General features: G+C 38.4%; 1 protein-coding gene and 1 long non-coding RNA gene across 4 annotated transcripts in view; one reads left to right on the top strand and one right to left on the bottom strand.

The window, feature by feature from the left end:
• Positions 1-1,010: 1,010 nt before the first annotated feature.
• LOC116720320 (uncharacterized) lies at positions 1,011-3,499 on the bottom strand. The gene is made up of 2 exons (XR_004339375.1): positions 3,364-3,499; positions 1,011-1,787 (listed from the first exon to the last, which is right to left on the bottom strand). It is a non-coding gene; the product is annotated as an uncharacterized LOC116720320 (long non-coding RNA).
• Positions 3,377-21,483, top strand: part of LOC116719441 (IQ motif and SEC7 domain-containing protein 1-like) — a 127,271-nt gene continuing 109,164 nt past the window's right edge. For all 3 annotated transcript variants that reach the window (XM_032561992.1, XM_032562518.1, XM_032562434.1), the window contains exon 1: positions 3,377-3,755. In XM_032561992.1, coding sequence (XP_032417883.1) covers positions 3,496-3,755 — 260 coding nt within the window. In that variant the 5' untranslated portion in view covers positions 3,377-3,495. The remainder of the gene's footprint in view (positions 3,756-21,483) is intronic.

Consider the following 21,483-nt stretch of genomic DNA (forward strand, 5'->3'; position numbering starts at 1 on the left):
GCTAAGGAATGTCTAGCCATTTATTAATGCTGGTATGTTTACATAGTTTAGCATATTTTATTTGATCAACAATAATTTCAAACCTGTGAACCAAATTTCTTTCTTTAATTCTATGAATTTGTTTGTTATTTTTTCATTCCGCCCTGAAAAATATTCAGATTCATCATTAAACTCCCTCAAATTATGTGATATTCCTGCACTATATGACCTCAACTCTATACATGGTGAAACAAATAGAAAGCCACCAGGGAAATCATTTTTGGCTTTCGCAGATATACAGTGGTGCTGGTGACAGATGTATTATTTTCTTTCCTGGGTCAATTTGGTGAGGCCAGAGGAAGAAGAAGCTGTGTCTCTTTTACTGATGGCAGCAGAATCCAACGTCATCAACTATAATCTCAACTTCCTGAAAACAAGCTGAATCAGTGAGTCTCTGACTAAGTAGGGGAGAATATGTATGAAGACACACCTTTACTAACATGTTTTTGATTTTTTTTTTTACAAACATTGGTAACTGTGACTGATAGACTTTGTTTTTGACAGCTTTGTCTGCGAGACATCCTTTCCAGTCAGACTGTGGCTTTCTCATGTTTGAGCAAATAAAAGTAACCCAAAAACATAACAAAAGCTCAGATTACAGTAATGATAAAATGATGTAACCTAGTTATGAACATACAGTGAGCAAAGAAGAAGCAAAAACAGAAAGCATCTAAATAAATCACATTTGTGCTTGAACTGCCTGTGTGGCTGAATTTGATTCCACATGAAATAAACTTATTTATGACATCAGTTTTTAGTCTAATTACGAGATGTATAAAAAGAAGAAATCTATTTAAACTTCAGCTCCTTTGTGATTGTGTCTTTGTTTTTTTGAGCAGAGCTTAGGAGATAAAAAGTGAAGAGGAGGAGCAAGAAAAGACAAGACGCAGAGGAAGATGTTGAGATGCAACCCTGAAATAATACAGTCTGCTATAGTTCAAAAACATATGTCACACAAGAGGATTACAGACTCTTAGTTGTGCTGTTTGTTTATTTACTAACAGTTTTCCATTTTTGGCTTTATCTTTGTTTCCTAAATATGCAAATAGTGCATCAATTATAGATGACAAAAGTATATATTCAAAGTTTTCTATGTTAATTCACTTTGGATGCCAACAAAGTTAAATAAAAAGTAGGATTATGACAAGTTTACATGTAAGAGAAGGGAGTAGAAGAGTAGGAGAACAGAGTCTGGCTAACAATAATGGAACAACACACCTTACAGTTATTCTCTCACTTTTTTTTTACTTAAAGGTAATTTAACACAAAGATCCAGAGATAAAGACATTGACGACAGATTTTTAAAGCTCCCATATTCCCCCTGTGAGTTGCATTAAGCAGGGTCACTAATGTAAGCCACCATTGCTCGGACTCTTTATTGATTTTCCTCTCAACTCTTATACAGATGTCTGTGACACCACGTTCTGCAGGGGTGGTGTGTGTAATGGGCTGACTGGTTGTTGTCCCCCCCCCCCCACCTACCCACCCCCCCCAAAACCCACCAACTAACTTCTGGTTAGTTTGCACTGAAGTCTCTGAGATCATCCAGTGCTAGAAGGAGAAGCGATGGCCACCCAGTGAAAACTTCGACATCGATTTTTGCTTGACTGAGCTGCTGATCGGGAACTCATACTGAGCTCAGCTTGTGCAGAATCTGCAGCTCTACACTCATTTATGCAGATGTGCTCAGTGAGGGGTTTTGATGCATCCGATGTAGTTCAGCGCCCTGGACGCCCTTCTCTCATGGGCTGCAAAAGGAGAGAAAAAGAGGTTTGGTCAGTCGTAGCCCAAGCTGAGTTTCCTGTTGCTTACTTTGCATCCACAGAATGGGGATCTGGGGCCTTCTGTTATTTTGCATAGTGAGAAAATGAAGCTGTGCAACAATGGTTGAGTGGGTTAATAACTCTGAAGTTCCGCACTAAACAAGGAACATTTCACTGTGTTTTTATTTTCTTTTTACTGTACAGTTCAAAAAAATAAAAGTGCTTAACCGGAACAAAATTGAACTTCTTTAATCAGCTCTGAATAGAGACAGTTCAAACACAGTTTCAGATTTATGAGTCACTTATTTTATTTGCAAAATCACAAATAAAAACTCAGGCCACTGAAAGCTCAAACACGTGTTCATGTAACAGGAGAACCAAAGTTTTTCCAGAAGAACACTGTCAAAATCATCACACTACATCTGCCAGCTTACAGTCTTCCCAAAGTACACCTGGTTCAATGTGGTTCCCTTCTGGTCATCGAAAACAATAAAACTGAAAAAATAAAAAATAATAATTCATGAATATAAGCCCAGATTTTCTAAAGCTGTGTGGTCCTGATTTTGATGTTGAGTCTGCAGGGGTTAAAATGGGCAACCTGAATGGTCCACAGATATATGATCATATGCAATAAAAGGAGATACTCTGTATTTCTCGTTTTTTTCTATTACATCCACCACTAACTTATTCACTAATTTGGACAACAGTAGGTAGCCTTCACTCCCCGTGTGCATCCAGAAGCCTTTTCCTTAAAATTATCTTCCTGATATTTTGACTGATTTTCTATTTGTCCATGTTGTCACACAAGGAAGCAGCGTGTGCCTTCGTGTAAAATGTTTTGAATGAACATTAGAGAACTAAAAACTAATGACAACATCACCTGAGCTGTCCTAAATTGTACTTGGGCAGCTTCTAAAAATATACAGTATGTAATCCACACCTAACTCTCTATGTTGCAGTTATTTTTATTAGAAGGGACACAGAGCTCTGCTTTGTGATCGTAAACAGCTCTGATGGAGAGCAGAGAGGCACTTTGCGTTTACCAGGCTGCGCTGCAACATTAAACCCAGAGAGAGCTGATCGATGCAGCAAAGTTACATTGAATCATTTCCCTGTCTGGTGCGTTTTGGGGGATGGAACAGAACTCGGTGCAGTTACACTTGAACTCAAATCTGCAACATCGCAGCAACACCTTGACCGCTCACGGAGACCTGCAGATTCATAAAACTTGAAAGCCCCGCCCACACCGCACGGCCAGCGTCTGTTTACGAAAAGTCACGGGAGCAGCATGGAGCGAGCGGAGAAATGTCACAGCGCGCTGCCAACAGGGGGAACAGTCAGACAGACATATGTGAGCGGACAGTCAGCTGTGTTCCTCAACATGAAGTCTGCCTCGCTCATATGTTAGCATCCGCTGACATTCCCAGCTTTTACACGCGTGGAGCTTCGTGGTGACTTGGACACGCGTCTGCTGGGAGCATTTCTGGTTTTCTTCTTTTAAACTAATAGACTTAGAGAGAAGAAAAAGAAACAATGACGAGGCGTAAAAGGCTCGACCTACTGAATTGTTCCGCCTAAACCCAGCCAGGACCAAACAGCTGTCTCTTTCTCCCCCTCCTCTCGCCCCAACCTCACGGCTTCTTCGGGGGGGAAAGCTCGGCGAAAACACATAGAAAGGAGTCAGGGGGGCGACATGGATTGTCCGACCGAGAACCCTACCAGGGCTGCGGAATATCTGAAGGAGCTTAACAAGATCATCGAGACCCAACAGGGGCTGCTGGAAAGGCAGAGAGGGAGGATAGAGGAGCTGGAGCAGCAAGTGTCCGACTTGTGCGCGGAAAACGCCTGCCTGAAGGAGCAGTACCAGCGGCACCTGGCAACCTGCAGGCTGCTGCAGGGCACCAGCAGCCTGGTCACACTGGGAGCCATCAAGGAACATGTCACTCACGACAAGTAAGAGATGACAAATAATCATCCCTTTTTATATATATATATATATATATATATATATATATATATACATACATCAAAGTTAGATAGCCCCCGCTTATCAGCATACTCATTAAAGTTGGGAAATGTCCCCAATGACAGGCTGCCACGCTCTGATCAGCAGTTCATTCTGGGTTTGGTGGTGTCTGCTGCTTAAAAATGGGTCGCTCAATTACACAGAATTGCAGAAAATTGCTGTAGTTGGGTTGTAAAGAGCCATGAAAATGCGTGTGAGAAAATGCTGGCCATAGCAACCACAAGCCATCCCTCTGTGTGTTAGGATGAGCACATAGTAGCAACCACACGTTTTAAAACACAGAGCTGCATTTTGTCTGACCGACATATCACAGCAGATAAACACATTAAGATGGGATGTCAGTTATGCGAATGTGGTCGGTAATGTTTGTTTCGTTTTTTTTTCTCTCTGATCATCTATTCAAATATTTCCCCTTCGTCCCAATCATATTCAATCATTTCTGCTGCTAAAGTTGCCATACTTTTCAGTAAAACTCACTTTGCTGCGACCAAAACACATTTGTTTCGCTGTTTAGTGATAAATCATCCACACACACACCCACACACACACACACACACACAAAAACAAGCTTCCAGGTATATGAATTTTGACATAAGGTGTCCTTTTTTGTGTTCATTTGTGTCTTTCTTTGTATTAAAATTCCTCTTTCTAAAACATCTACTTAAATTATTGGCTGCTGCAAAAATGTTTAAGCAATATTTGAGAACACCTGAAATTCAGGAAAATTTGGCAAAGATGAAGCAGAGGTTTGAGGATGACTAAAGCAATCTGGAATGGTCAAATTTAATTACCCCAAATTCTCTGGGACCATTCAAGCCACGTTATAGACAGAAGTATAACAATGCATCCAACTCATGATATTAGGTTCATTATAGCAATATTTTTATTCATTATGGAAGCTAATATTTACTGATGTCATCCTAGTGACAAAATATAATTTCTTTTGTTTTCACAAATTAAACAAATTATCTTAAACTGTTTATTTTTTAAATAGATAATTATCCGGTTTAGGTTTGATCACTATATTTTAGATTTTGAATTAGATATGCTCAAATGCATTCCTAAAATACTTTATCAGCATGGCACTGACGATAAGCTAACTTTATCATCTTTGGGGTTATCAGAGTCAAACTCTGGCCCAAATAGTTGAACCCCTGGCAGCCCCATTGCTTCAAAGTCAATGTCAAAACTAATAAAAAGTTGCCATATGTTCACCAATATCAGCAGATCAATGTATTTTGTGTGCCTCTTGTGATGTCATCAAGTCAAATGCACACAAAGCCGATTACGCTGTTTGTTTTTCATTGAAGGCTTTTTGAATACCATGTAAAAACATCAGTGGCAGTCTCTATTTCACTACCTACCTGTTTTTTATTTCCAATGCACATTTGTTTTTGGTTTTAAAGTGCACTGGATATTGTCTTTAAATGTTCTGGATAAACACATTAGTATCTGTGAAATTATGTAACAAAAAAAAGGGACACAAATTGATTATGCAGCTATGCTTCAGGCAAGGCAGTGGGTTGAGCTTCAGGAAGAGGAGAGCAGATAGAGTAACATCATTGAGCATCTGGCTGTAGTTTCTATAAAAGACCTTTATAGTTGGGCACCGTCAGGATTTCCCTCCCCGGTTAAAGTTCACTGTCGTTTAGCTGGATTCCCAAAATGCCTCGGCATGCAGACATTTGACTGAGCTTCTGACAGCCTGTAGGATCATGTGAATGTGCCTGACCTTTGTCTCCGGGGACATGTCCATGTCATGGGGATCAGTGGCAGCAAATCAATACTTTTGACTCAGGGGCTGTGTGTCTTTGCTGGTTGATAAAACTCGACTCATGAGATTAGGCCGCTGACCTTTAGCATACTTCCATCTGTAAATCTTGCTCTAGCGTCATGAAAGAGCATTCTGTGGGGCTTCTCCATAAAATCAGCCTTTTGTCATCTTTGATCCTCTAAGGCCTCAGTGGCTCTTGAGTGTTGAATTTTACTTAGAAATCTGTTTACCTCAGCAACTCCTGATGGATATGTAGCTGCTGTTTGGTTTATGGAGAATGAATTATTTAAAATGTTAGTTATGGAAAGACATTTAAAAAGATACAGAGACCTTCAGCAAAAGCTTACACCAGAGATATGCAACTTTACAATTTCTAATATGCCTGTGCCTTGCAAGTATGTGTAGCTCTTAAACATTTCACATTTCCTCACAGTAAATGTGAAATGTACACATATATTGTGTACATTTAAATGGAGTTTATTTTTTAAAGATAATTATCCAGTTTAAGTTTGATCACTGAGTGTGTAATAAGTTTTTTTTATACCATAAACTTATTATATATTATTGGAGTTCAATGTGATAAACCAACACAAAGTAGTAGATAACTGTGGAGAAGAAGGAAGTTGCTTTTCATATTATTTTACAAACAACAATTGGAAAGGTGCACCATGTATTGGTTTTCAGTCCAATATTTCTATACGCTATAGAAACTTCTTAAACTGCAAAGACAGCTGCAATCCTTGGGAGTACCTCTCCAGCAGGTTTGTACGTGTGAACATTGGAGAGCATATAAGCATCTCAGGCATTTCGGTTAGCTGGATTCCCAAAATGCCTCGGTAGTAAAAGAGATGTGTAGAAATGCATAAAGGTATAATTTATTGACACAGGTTTTCAGATGGATTTAGATCTGAACTTCTAAAACATAAGTTGCCTTTGACCTACACCTTTTTGTTGTTGTTCTGATCGAATGTTTAGGATTGTTTTCTTGCTGGGAGGTGAATCTTGAATCTCTGCTCAGGTCTAAAGTCTTTTTGAATTCTGTAAAATGTTTTCTCCTGGAGTGGTGGATCTCTGTAGCTCCTCCAAAGTTCCCATGGCCCATTAGGGTTTTTCCTGACAAATTCTGTTTTTGCTCTGCCTATCTGTTTCGGTGTTGGTATCTCTACACACATGCCAGACTGTTTCTCTTTTTGAATCATGACTTGAATAGTACTCCAATAGAGGTTTAAAATGGGGGATTAATGTTTATAACATAATCCAGCTTGAAACTCCACACTTTCTAGGTTTTTTATTAGTGATAAAAAGTTATTACCATGCTTACTTTTTCTTCTATTGTACAACTACCCTACTTTTTGTATTAGTATATATATAAATTTATATATATAAAAATACGGCGTATACTGAGAACTTACTGTAGTCTCTTCTTTCAAATTAAACTGTTTAGTCATCAGCGAATAGCAATGGAAGCAAAAATATCTTTTCCTTAGTCCTTTGTTTACCTTCAGGGTTTTCCAGGAAGGTCCATGCTGAAAGTGTTCTCTGTATCTGACTTTCTCTGCATACTTTCAAAGTAAGTATGGAGCAGCATCAGAAGTGCCAAAAGGCGTACAACTATTCAAGTTCTGTGTTTTATCAAAAAACATTGAAAACACCCCAAAATCTTAGCTTTATACATCTCTATACATCTCTTTTACTGCCAGGAACTGTAGTTTGAAGGCAGTGCAAATGCTGATTGAGTAAAAAAAAAAAAAAAAGCATATTTGACATTTATCATTAGTGTAAGTTATTTTGGTGTTAAGAATTTTATTCTTTCTGAGGCGGTGAATGCTGTCTCTTTTGTTTTGAGCCAAAATTGATTTGAGTGTGTGAATGTTCACACATATTTTGGCCACATTATCAACCGAATAAACACTCCAGAGCAAATGAAGGATCACGTGTCTGAAAATCAACACTATCTTCAAACAGCAGATGTTTGAAGGGACACACTTCAGTCCATGGCATTGCCTTTATTTCCTCTAAAATGAATGCTGTGCAGGTTGGTGAAGACAAAGCATATCCGGTTTCTTGTGACAGGACACACTGGAGTGTCTTTTCAACAGTATGCTAATAATGTAGACAAAGCTGTGTGTGGTGTAAAGACTTTCCTTTTGCTTGTTCACTGTATGATAGCTGTCATTGCTGTGACTTACAGGAACTGGATGAGAGAAGCAAGTAGGTTTTCCTCCAGTTAAATAAATAGCCTTTTCCTCGGTCATTTGTCTAAATGTACAAAAAGTCTTCTCTTGAAGAAAAACAGGCTTTTTTACTATAATTTTTTTTTGTCTTGTGTCAAATAAAAAGAAAAGGATATTATTGTACATTAACCTCTTAAGAACTTTTGAATATTTGAATATTGGAACAAATTGCAGAATTTCTCAAGTACTCAACCTAAATCTCAGTCAATTTGCTCTTTCCTTTTCTGGGTTTAATCTGTACAAACAGTGAAGTGCTGGAACTGTTAGTCCAACATTCACCTTGTTGTATAAGGATCAGAATGGCGTAGAAGTCCAGGACCCCAGAGGAAGAGAGGATGTAAATGCATGGAGAGAAATCTTAAATTAATTTTAAGAACTTTGTATTCGTGTGCTTTTAGAGCACTCTTTGATGCACAATATATTGATATCAACATAAGTATCAACAGAAACTTTTTTTAACATATTGGTATCTGTCCGATAAGTAAAGCTGAGCTGATATGAACAACCAGTGTTTATTTCTATTTTGTTCTTGCTTGTGTTTCAGGAGGACAGTGTTAGTCATTTGGTATTTGCTAGATCAAATACCAGCCTTGTACTGTATTCCATACAGGATTGTTTAACTGAAGCAGAGAAACAATGAAGGCGGTGTGGTCGCTTTTACATGGTGCCGAAAGAATAGGGAAATATATATACAGTATATATTATGTGTAATTTCTGGAAATCGGCCACAGCAGTGGTGTTGAAATCAGACATCAATATTTGCCCAAATTGTTTAATCAGTGCATCCCTAGTTTATACAAATACCCCACTACACTTTCTAATACCTATCTTCTATGGTGTATATGGAAATTCGCCGGTTGAGTAAATGACGTGTAGACATAACCGTTTTTAGGCACCTGTATTGTAGCACAATGTTTTCTAACTTTGGTCCTGAAGGCACACTGCCCTGCGTATTTTAGGTGTTTCCCTGCTTTAACATGCATGATTGCAAATGATGGCTGATTAGCAAGCTTTTGTTGAGCTGCAATTATCTGAATCAGGTGTGTGCCAGGAAACATCTAAAACATGCAGGACAGTGCCTCGAGGACCAAGGTTGGGAAACGCTGCGTGTAGCATATGCAATGGTGCTCCATATACATTTTGTCCATGTCAGAAGATTCTGTGGCATTCACATAACAACTTGCTCTGCTGCTCCAAAATCTTCATTGTTGCTATGCAAAGTTTGTGGCAATGAGCTGATCATAATGTTGAATAAATTCATGTACGGTAATATCATGCAGATCATTTGTCAGTTGCCCCCTGTTTCACTTGACTTATGTTGAGTCTGCGATGTAGCGATGACCGACAGTCGCGGCTTGGCAGATTTATAGTAGAAACCCACTGCGATTGGCTCAGACCTGTTCAGCATCAGTTGGGCTTAAAAAAGGAAACTGAAGTAAACCATGAAAGATGTTGGACAGATTTTCTGTGTAATGCTTTATATCAACCCAGCTGAGTCTAGTTCCTCACCTCCACTGGTTCCACATTGCTTGATTAACCACTGAAAGCTGGATATCACCGATAGCACTTGGAAAATTGACCAACTCTTACAGCAGCTCAGACAGACGCTTGTCTTTGCAAGTGTGCAGAGCATGAGACTCTCAACCCCTAATGACTGGTTGGTTACCAAATGGGGTGAGGGAGAAAAATAAAAAATGCTGCATTAGAAGTTGCTTTTTTGTTTTTAGTAGATTACATGCAACTAACTTGACATAAATAAACCAAAAGTTGTGCTAAATAACATTTGTGGTTATTGTTGTCTAAATCGGTGTGTATCTAACAAACGCCACTATGGTCACTGTGGTATAATTATACCATATTATGTAAAAATAAGACTTTTTGATTTATTAGAACAAGCAGTTCCTCTTCTGCTGTTTACTTTTTACAGCTAGTATGGCACTGCCAGAAATCACAGGGGGTATTTTGTAGTTTGCAGATGTGTTTGTAGATATCAGTACACACTACAGTCTACTTCTTTAATGCCGGAACCTGCTGACTCAACATTTTGAGGTGAACTTGAAACGAAGTGTAAAAGCTAATGGCCCTAAACAAGACATGCACATAGAGTAGCTGAGTTAGGGACTGTGTTTTTTCACCTCCAAACTTCCAAGCTTGTATACACTAACTCAGTTTCTAGCTGTAAATTGGACAGTGTTCTGTTTGATGAAATATTTTTCCTGTGCACATTGAAAAACTAGAACGGTAATGAAGTTGTCAAAGAAATGCAAAGGCTCAAAGCCTTGGTGGACATGAAGTGCAGTTTAAAAGTTTTCTTCTTTTGTTGTCACTCTTGCATTTTTTCAGACCATCAAAGAAATGTTAATACCAGACATAGATAATCTGAGTGAATACAGAAAGTTATTTTAAATGAGATTTTAACTATTTATTGAATGAAAATAGCTAACCAAACAACCCTGGCCCTATGTGAAAGTAATGGCAAGTGGTTCTGCCACCCTTTGATAGCAATAAGTGCCATCAAGCACTTGTGTTAGTTTTTATGTCGCTGTTAATCTGTTGGGTTTGTAAAATACCCAACATAAATGGCATGCATATGGCTATGCTAATCCACTTCAATCCAATTTAAACCTATGCTTTGTTTAGGTCACTCCCAAACTTTTGTTTAGTGGAGGGTTTTTTAGCCATTCAGAGGTACACTTACTAATTTGCTTTGGATCACTGTCTTGTTGGATGTGTAACCCAGGAGCAGTTCAGCTTAAGGTGATGAACCAATGGGTGGGGATTCTTCTTTAAAGTTTTAAGGTAGAGAGAGGAATCTATGGCAATTATGTTGACCTGTCCAGGTCCTAAAGCAGCAAAGCAACTCCAGATGATCACACTTCAGTCTTTTCACGTCTTTCACAAAGGTCCACTTTTGTCTTGTGGATATCCAAAAGTCTTGGCGATCATCAGTTTTATTTGGTAGATCTGACACAGGTCATTCATTATTTTCAGTCAATAGTGGTTTCATGCATGGTGATCTCGCATTAACACCATAATTTCTCAGTCTCTTTCTTATTGTTGAATCCTGCTCACTGATCCTAACTAAGGCAAATTAAATCTGCAGTACTTTAGGTGTCACTCTGGATTCTTTTGTGACTTCATGGCTGTGTTGTTGACTTGCTCTTGGAGTCATTTTGGGAAGCCAGTTACTCCATTTTTTTCCACATTAAGTATATGGGGTAGATTTTTTCCCCTTTAATAAATGAAATCATCGTTTCAAAACTGCATATTGTAGCGTGTCTGATAATAACATTTGTTTGATCTCAAACATGTTAGTGTGACAAAATTACAAAAGCAAAAATAGAAATCTGTAAGAGAGCAAATACTTTTTCATTGCACTGTATGTCAACGTGCAGTTGTTATATAAATTTCTTCTGCTTTTTACCTACTGCAAATACAGCACATCCTGTTTGTTCATAGTTTATGTGGAAATAGGTGAGCTTTGCTTTTATTTCCAAGTCAGTTCAGAATGAAGATGTTTCAAAATCTCTTTTCATGTTCGGAGAAATATAAAGGAAGGGAGAAAGGAAACAGACTGTGCACAACCAAACACGTGAGTGAGTATTTCTTCAGCAGAGAGCTCCATTAATGTGTTTGCTGCTATCTTGGGTTGACCTAAAATAGGAAGCTATTTTCCCTTCGTGTTGTGTCTGTATTTCTTCCCTTGACCCTTTTTTTTTAGAAACAAAAGACAGAGAGCCATAAATGTGATGCGCCACAGATTGTGGAGCTGGTGTTGCCAAGTCAACAGATTTATGAGCGGATTGTGCAGAACAAGCTCCTGTGTAACATGGTCAGTCCAGTTCTATGGGCATACACAAAGACTGCACAGATTTAGGGGACATACTGTAGTAAGCACTGATCCTGATTCTAAACTGTATGATCTGTCTTTGGGGATTGGCACCTGGTATGTAAAAACAATTTGCAACATTTTGAGATAAGTTAGAAATAACATGCCACCATTCTCTATTTACATTTCTGACTATCTAGTTTTCTTTTCTTATTTACAGGTAAAAGCCAGTAAATTAGAATATTTTGAAAAACTTGATTTATTTCAGTAATTGCATTCAAAAGGTGTAACTTGTACATCATATTTATTCATTGCACACAGACTGATGCATTCAAATGTTTATTTCATTTAATTTTGATGATTTGAAGTGGCAACAAATGAAAATCCAAAATTCCGTGTGTCACAAAATTAGAATATTACTTAAGGCTAATACAAAAAAGGGATTTTTTAGAAATGTTGGCCAACTGAAAAGTATGAAAATGAAAAATATGAGCATGTACAATACTCAATACTTGGTTGGAGCTCCTTTTGCCTCAATTACTGCATTAATGCGGCGTGGCATGGAGTCGATGAGTTTCTGGCACTGCTCAGGTGTTATGAGAGCCCAGGTTGCTCTGATAGTGGCCTTCAACTCTTCTGCGTTTTTGGGTCTGGCATTCTGCATCTTCCTTTTCACAATACCCCACAGATTTTCTATGGGGCTAAGGTCAGGGGAGTTGGCTGGCCAATTTAGAACAGAAATACCATGGTCCGTAAACCAGGCACGGGTAGATTTTGCGCTGTGTGCAGGCGCCAAGTCCTGTTGGAACCTGAAATCTCCATCTCCATAGAGCAGGTCAGCAGCAGGAAGCATGAAGTGCTCTAAAACTTGCTGGTAGACGGCTGCGTTGACCCTGGATCTCAGGAAACAGAGTGGACCGACACCAGCAGATGACATGGCACCCCAAACCATCACTGATGGTGGAAACTTTACACTAGACTTCAGGCAACGTGGATCCTGTGCCTCTCCTGTCTTCCTCCAGACTCTGGGACCTCGATTTCCAAAGGAAATGCAAAATTTGCTTTCGTCAGAAAACATGACCCAGGTGAGACGCTTTTCGCGCTGTTTCTTGGTCAACAGTGGCTTGACACGAGGTATGCGGCAGTTGAAACCCATGTCTTTCAAGCGTCTCTTGGTGGTGGATCTTGAAGCACTGACTCCAGCAGCTGTCCACTCCTTGTGAATCTCCCCCACATTTTTGAATGGGTTTTTTTTCACAATCTTGACTAGGGCGCGGTGATCCCTATCGCTTGTACACTTTTTCTGACCACAGTTTTTCCTTCCCTTTGCCTCTCTATTAATGTGTTTGGACACAGAGCTCTGAGAACAGCCAGCCTCTTCAGCAATAACCTTTTGTGTCTTTCCCTCCTTGTGCAATGTGTCGATGGTCGCCTTTTGGACAGCTGTCAAATCTGATGTCTTCCCCATGTTTGTGTAGGCTTCAGAACTGGACTGAGAGACCATTTAAAGCCCTTTGCAGGTGTTTTGAGTTAATCAGCTGATTAGTTTGTGGCACCAGGTGTCTTCAAAATTTAACCCTTACACAATATTCTAATTTTGTGACACACGGAATTTTGGATTTTCATTTGTTGCCACTTCAAATCATCAAAATTAAATGAAATAAACATTTGAATGCATCAGTCTGTGTGCAATGAATAAATATGATGTACAAGTTACACCTTTTGAATGCAATTACTGAAATAAATCAAGTTTTTCAAAATATTCTAATTTACTGGCTTTTACCTGTATACCAATAATATATAAGATTAGTTTAGATTACTTCTAAACTAATCTAAAAAATGTATGTCTCCTTTTCCTGTATAAATCCAGTATAAAGTCACTGCTGACAGTGGTTCTGATGAAAGGTTGCTGCTGGTTTAATCAGAGTGCATCACTCACGATATTAACCCGTCTCTGGGGTATGTGGGGGTATACTCCATGCAATCACTTTTATTTCTTATCTCCTAACTGCTTGGTGCATCTGCCTGTCCATGTTTAGCATTCAAACTTTGTCCCAGGCTCAGATAGCCAACCGAGTGTAAACAATATTTGGGATGCTGACCTGATCGCTGGAGAGATAACGTCTTCAGCAGGGGATGGAAATCAGCTGATGTGTCGTTTCCAGAAAAGCTGTATTTGAATGCAGATCTTCAAACATTAAAGAGAAGCTCTTTAATGCCTGGTTTGGCAGCTTATCTTGTGTTGCACAGAGAGAGGCATACTCGTTGTTTCCTGACAGAATAAAGGAAAATCAGGCATCAAAAGGGTGTCATCTCTCAAGTTGTTTTTATCTAAGTAGTCATTTAAATTTCTTATAAATCTGAGTGAGTAAAGAAGCAAAATTAGACTTAAAGATCAATTATTAATGAATGACGTGAGAAATCTTTACAAACTCCAGCACCCATCCTGTTAACGCACTAATGAGCGTTTCCGTGCTGACGAATGTGCATCAAAGCTATTGAGGTGTCAATTCATCTCGACCTCGATGTGTAAAAAGATGTCTCCCTCCACGTTCTCATTTCTGCAGGTTTGTGAGGCCAGGCTGTACATACAGTAAAATAACGTTTCATGGTGTTTATGTTCACTTGTATATTTTTGGCTGTGATTAAACTGAAATTGCTTTGATGCCGTAGCCCTGCAGTTTTTATGTTCTTGGTGAATTCAAGCAGCTGCATAATTATGCAAATAGCAATTTTTGATCAAAAATGTCTTTACTGTAGTCATTTAATTTCAGCAAAAAGTTGGACAGCTGTTCAAGCAATTTAGCTTGAAGCATTTCTTAAAAAAAAAAAAAAACTCAATGTAGTCATATCTCTGGAAGTGGGATGTTTGACCAGTCCCAGTTTTAAAACTAAACAAAACAAACTTATTTTGCATTTGTATTTTTTTGTTCAAACAGTTTTTTCCCTTTAAACCTATTCTATTAACATGCACATAATATTATTGGCATTGTCATGCATGATGCACAAGTTGCCAGCAGTTTACATGTAAATTCAGTAAAGTTAATCAATATTTATTTTTGTTTTGGAATATAATCATAAAACTTTTACAATAATGTTGAGTAGAAATAACCACAATATATATAAAGTGATCTCTTACTTTTGTTATACATGAAAAAGCAACTGTTTTAGTGTTGCAAAAATAATAGATTGCATATTTTAATATTAATTATTATTATTATTATTATCAATTAGATTTATTTATATTTAAAAATATTAGTTTATTAACCACTGTTAAGTTTAATAGCGGTATTTCCAGAGCTTATTCTGCAGAATAAAACTGCTTTTTGTCATTTTGTTCCACAAAATGTACCACAAGCATAAGAAGCTGAGGATTAGATCTAATTAGGCCACCCTACAGCTCATAGTTTGCTCACTGTAGTGTTAAAGCAATGTTACTTTAATAATTGTAATCCGTGTCCCTACTTTAGTGTCCACATCATGATTGTGTGTACTTTTTTGGTACTGGAAATAGTAAAATATGTTTTTCTTGGAAGCCAAAAAGAGTGTAGCACCTTTTGTTGTTGTTGTTTTTTTTCAGCCAGCTGAATGTCAGCACACAGCAACCGATGTGCCAAGGACAGTGAAGCTCTGTTCTGTGATCCATGTAGCAGGACAAAGCCCTGTTCACGCTCCTCTTTTCTATTGTACCCCATTAAAATAGCTTCAAACTGCAGGCGCAGCATGACAGAAATCTTGTGGGAATTTGAAATCATATTATTTTTAAATCTTGGTGTTTCTTGATTCACCTCATGTCTACTTTTGTAAATAGTTTGGAATAAGACTGTGGATAAAAATATTAGGTTGGATAATGTTAAGGTTTTCCCCTGCTATTCTGTTCACTCAGGCTACGGGGAAAGTTGAAGCCTGCTTAGAATAGGTTTCCATAAATATCACAGGCAATAAGGAAAAAAAATAGATTTTAGGTTTATTAATTTTTATTTAATTTCTCACTGAAATTACACATTTTTCATTGTTGTCTAATCTTCCGTCTCTAGTTCAATGTGGAGTAAAACTTACTTGTGTCCTAATATATCTAAGCCCTAAGTATGTTACTCTAATGGGGAAATTAACATGTGCAGCTGGTCAAATTGTCTGTGTTCATAAATAAATAACTGTGCTGTCTAAATTTTCCTCCCGCATGGTTGCGCAACATCTTCCAATTCGTTTGTGAATATTGAAAATGTTGAATTTGCAGCTGAAGATCTACTTTTGGTCTAATCAAATGTTATTTACTTCAACTGGTCCCATCCACAGCTCTTTTAACCCTGTGGTGCTGCTCAGCATCTGTTTGGATGATAGGATTTTTATAGAAAATGTATGCTTTTCTGTTGAAAAGTTGAAATAATTTCAAGACCTACCAAAGGTTTCCTCAAGTGAAATGAAATTATATTTCCCTAGATATAGCGACAGTTGAGCAACTTACCCTTAATAAAATTATGTTTTCAGCTGTTTTCTTATGCTGCCACCTTGCTTTGCAGATATTGCAGCTAGCATGCCTTACGTTCTTTTAGCAATTTAAAATTTCACAAGGTTCATCATAGTCACTGAACTTAATGTAGTTACCAGTCTCACTAAATAACACATATCATGCGCTGTGGCAGCATCTATCAATTGTACAGGCATGTCTGAATGAAGCATGAGAACATCAATAGAGAAGTGTCTAGTTTGTGATTGACTTAATGCTCCTGCCGCACCAGATCAATGCAGCCATTAATTTTGTGTAGAAACGGATAAAGAAAGATTAGATATCCTACTGGTCTCTGAAGCGACACAAAGGTTTCAAATGTCGTCAGTTTAAATAATTGACTTTACAGGATTGTACTTTTAGAAGAACCAGAGGTCAACTGGGAGTATCATTAGCTGTTTATTTTATGTTGTTTATTTTGCCGTGCATGCCATCTAAGGATTTTTAAATGATTCTAAATGTGAAGAAATACTGTACGATTTGTGACTTAAATTCTGTTTTATCTGAGAGGTTGGGGTTAGTGTGTGTTGCTTGTTGCTTATGTATTTCGAGCACGTCTCTGGACAAAGCGTGCTGAATTTATAATGCCTTTCTTCATCAGGGCAGTATTGCATACTTTATAATTATCTCACCATCCAGGGATGAAAACTCTGTGCTTTGAACAATCAGCAACAATTAACACAATTTACCAGAAAATAGGTTGGACTACAGTGAGTAGGAGCCACTGCAAGCCTTTGGCTTGCTGTGGTGAGTGAATCTTGATGAGAACAGATGAAGCATCTGCATCCTGTGGTTAAATAATGTTGTCAGGTCATTGTTGCAACATTTTAGTAGCTCGTGCAGAACGTCTCTGTGCCATATGAAATGTAAGGTTTACCCATGTGACAGAACTTTCTTTACACATCCAGAAAACCTGGGGCAGCCTCACTTTGCTGATAATAAACAATTTATGCTATAATCTCAGATGTGTTGAAAGAGAGTTTTACTGAACTAAAACAGTGGGTTTTCCTATAGAAATTCAAGGCAGATATGCAATACTTGGACATGGTTGTAATGCAGATAACCACAGGACAGCTTTAAATACAAATAGTGTGGTTTAATGAAATAGGCACCATATATTAAAGTTTTGCATAAGGGCTGTTTCAGGTTGTTGATTTTGGCCTATGCATATATCTTCTTAAAACCTCTGGTGGCTTTATAATTGCCTTTATTAGTTATAATCACTGTGTCTTGGCTTCTTTACTGTAATTTGCTGCCCGAGGAAACTTCAGCTGCCCTCACTAAGCTCCTGGATAGAGCCTGTGTACTGGAGATTGGCAAGTTCATAAACAGTTCACCCTGAGCCACTGTAACAGTGTTAGCATGTGTCTTGAGGCCCCCTCAGAAGGAAATAATAGCATAATGGGGAAAGCCTTTTCTTGTGGCCAGTGCTGTCCACTCGTTTACCCAGTGATCTGCTGAACAATCAGTGCGCCAAACAAAATTTATGAGCACATACTCTCCCTCTCTTCAGCAAATGCCTTCTAATGAAATACCCTTGATAGATCAATGTCTACACAAGAATGATTTGCATTCGGTCTAACCTATAAATCTTCGGCAATGGCCAAAGACATGGAGCTTGCTCTCAAAATCAGCTGCAGGCTCCCTTCATCTCTAAGAGACCATGTCTCTACGAGCATTTTGGTGTGGGAGCAATCCTGCTGGAAGAAAGCCACCAACCGCTGACCCATTGTTACCTGAATCAAGTCTTTAATGTGGAGTTAACAAATGCTTTGTGTACTTTGATGCTGCATGTCATTTGCCTCAAGGGAAAGCATAATTAAGTCTTAAAGAGCATTCCTTAGGTTACAAGCTAGGGAGTGGGATATTACAGTTTTATATGGCCGTTAGTGGGAAAAGCTTTACTGTTCTTAAATGTTTTTTGTTGTTGTTGTTGTTTTGCAAAATTCCTTCTCATTTGCCTGCTGGCCAGTCTCTGCTTGCAGAAAGAACACCCCATCCTTGTTCTCAGCCCTGAATCTCAGTAGTAAAAATGAAAATATGACTTGGACCAACTCGCCAGCCAGCAGCAGTGGGACTTTAAAGTGAGAGGAGCAGTTAGGCTGAGGGAGCAACAGAGGTGATAAATCTTTAAGAGTCCAGCTGCAGACCTCACTGCAGGCCACTTCCTGTCACATTCACAGGCTCCTTATGAAATGGTCATTACTAGACAGTAGCTGGTCACTGCCATTTAGGTATTTCAAGGTTTTAAAAAGTTCTGAACTACTAAAATTTTGAATGATATCGTCCGTACTGTTTAAAGTCCTTTTAGTAAAAAGTTAGAGAAAGTGCCAGAGTGGTTGGCGTTTTGCTTAGCTTTGAGCATGAATGCTGCTCCCCCACACTGTTGTGGTCAGCTGTTAATAATTTTGCATTAACATTGATTATTGTGATTCTATTTGCTTTCCTATTTGAAAAAAGGGAGATGTCAAAATGACAGCATCTTTTCTGCCTCAATCATATTCTGTTTGGTTCATCCAGCTGCTGGATGGCTTTAATTGTAGCCAGCTGAACTACATCAGTACAATTTTGCAGTAGAACAGATGTTTATGAGTGTTTACCTGCTATTCAATCCATAGTCCAGTGATTCCTGTCATTGGTAGTGGTGGGTGTCTAAAACTCTGCCTTTAAAACTAGGCTTATCTTTTGGCATTTTGAAAAGGTTTTAACTTTTGCAGTAGACTTTTGCAAGTTGCCATTTCTTGCAGGTTTGATGAAAGAACTTGGTTTTAGGAGAAAAGGGCTCTTTGCTGACATTGCTCCAACGACTTACTGGCTTATAGAGGACACTTAGGGGTTGCTATAGAGCAGGGGTCTCAAACTCCAGTCCTCTAGGGCCGCAGACCTACAGTTTTTAGATGTGCCACACACAGGTACAAAACACTGGAATAAAATGGCTTCATTACCTCCTCCTTGTGTAGCTCAGTTCTCCGAGCCTTTCTAATGACCTAATTATTCTATTCAGGTGGTGCAGCAGAGGCACATCTAAAAGTTGCAGGACTGCGGCCCTCGAGGACTGGAGTTTGAGACCCCTGCTATAGAGACTTTATGACCCCAAAATCCCACGGGTAAATATGACATGACATGGAGCCCCATTTTTATTCAAACTGCTCACATATTTATTTTGCCACAACTCGGTGAGCAGGACACTTTCGCAAAAGAAAAAAAAAAATCAAAAATTTCCAACAACTAAACAGATACTTATGGATTACAAAAAGATATTAGTTGTATCTATTTTAAATTATTTTTAGGATTTTGAACAATTATGCAACTGGGGACTGTCTTTAAAACCTTTTTTTTTTTCTTTACTGAAGAAATGTTCTAAGATTGAAGTTTGGGATTTTTCTAAAATTGTGTCAATTATGAGGGGAATCTTTGCAAGAAAATAGCCTTTCTTGATGTTGATGCACTCCACGACTGGTTTTACTTCAGCCTGGTGAAGCCCCACCATACTCATTCCACATTGTTTCATTATTCCACACTGTAATCAACACTAAAACATCACACTTGAAGGGGCCAGGAGGCCGAAGTGAGGTTGGCTTGTTCATTCTTTATTTCTTCACAGTTGAACCAATTATCCAGCTCTCAGCTGTCAAAACCAGCTGATGCAGCAGCCGAATCGAAGGCAATTTGTTGCGTAGTACCTGTGGAGAGCCATTTGAAAGGCTGCCACTAGTTTTCTGCCAAGCAGGGGTGTGTGCGTGCGGGCGTGTGTGTGTGTAGCTGACAAGGTGGAGGCTGAGTCAACAGCTAAACACAGATGAGGATCTGCTGCTCACACATCTTCTTAGTCATCAGGGAAATATGTCAACACAGACTTCCTCTTCTTTCACCACACAATGTTTGGGTTGAAATTTCAGTGAGAAGTAGTTAGTACATGTAAACAAGTTAATTTAGACACACAGTGCAGCTACTGTAGTTTTGGTTTCTGGTTTGTGTTGAGTGAGAGGCAGGTGACGAATATCAGAGTGACTTGCTGGTTTGCATTGGTTTTCTGTCATTCCTACGGGGCTGTAACTTGTTTCCACTCGGCCTGCTGGTGTGTGCACTTATTTTCTCTTTTTTTTATTAACCCCGGACTTTGTAAAAAACGCTTAGGGCTTGTTTAAATCCAAGCAATATTTTCAGGAATGCATCCAGAATAAAAGTGAGATCTCCTGGTGTATATGGCTCCATGTGTCAGGTCCGCTGTTTAGCAGGTTCTCAAATTAAGGTAGGATAAAGGTCAGCCAGTTTTTCATCGAGAACAAACGCTTTAAGGGAACCGAAATGTAAAAGTCAGAGCTTATTAACCTGTTCCAGTGCTTTCTTATATGAAGCAGAAGTAGTTTGTTTGAAATAAATGGAGGGTAAATAAATTTATTATACAATGATAAGCAAAAACAGTAGCAATACTTTTGAAGTCGTCTGGCCAATGTGTAAGAGTGAGGCCTTCCTTGAGGGGATTTGAGAATGTTGTGCTCATATGTTACCATACTATAAAGTAGTACGTGCTTCAAATGAAAAAAATACCATAATAAGAACAGGACTACTATTTCTTGTAATTAGTTTCATGGTTTTGGTTTTGGTTTTAGTTAACATTTGCTATTCTGAAAAACTTTCCAGATGGTTCCCTATGTAGTGCTGCCTCACAGAGTGGATTCAAGTTATAACATAGTTTTTTGCATTAGGATGAATGTCAAATATGTCAAAAACAAGTTTAACCACACATTTACATAAATGTGGACATGAGTGCCATATTTATTTCTAGCTTTTAATAACTAATTTCTTTCTTTTTTTTTTTGGAAGACTGATATGATTTGAACAACTTGAGTGATTTAACCTCCCCATCCCCCCCTCAAAAAAAACAACTAGTATTTGGTGCTTTGAATTTGCAATGACCAAGTTTCTCTAATTTACAAATGATTACAACTAGACATCAATCCTTCATCCTCAACCGCTTTAACAGAAAGAAACCTCCAGCAGTTTCCTGTTTTTGGGGTTTTATAAGTGTGCGGTTGTTATTGAAAGAAAATGCACCTTTAAATGCAACTTTAAGGGTGACTAGAAGCAGGAATGAGAAATTGGACTCGCAGCTTGATTTGTAAGTCAAAACTGACAAAGTAGAGGGCATTTTCTTGGAAACCCACAATATTTAGCATTTTTCATGCTTTATTTTGTGGTTGGATCAAAAGTGGGAATCATCTTTCATTCTAAATTTATGACACATTTAAAAAAGGATCAAAGAAGACTCGCAAACATAAAAATTATGTTTTCAATCACAAGGGGACAT

This window comes from Xiphophorus hellerii, chromosome 1 (genome assembly GCF_003331165.1).
Source record: "Xiphophorus hellerii strain 12219 chromosome 1, Xiphophorus_hellerii-4.1, whole genome shotgun sequence".
Taxonomy (NCBI): Eukaryota; Metazoa; Chordata; class Actinopteri; order Cyprinodontiformes; family Poeciliidae; genus Xiphophorus; species Xiphophorus hellerii.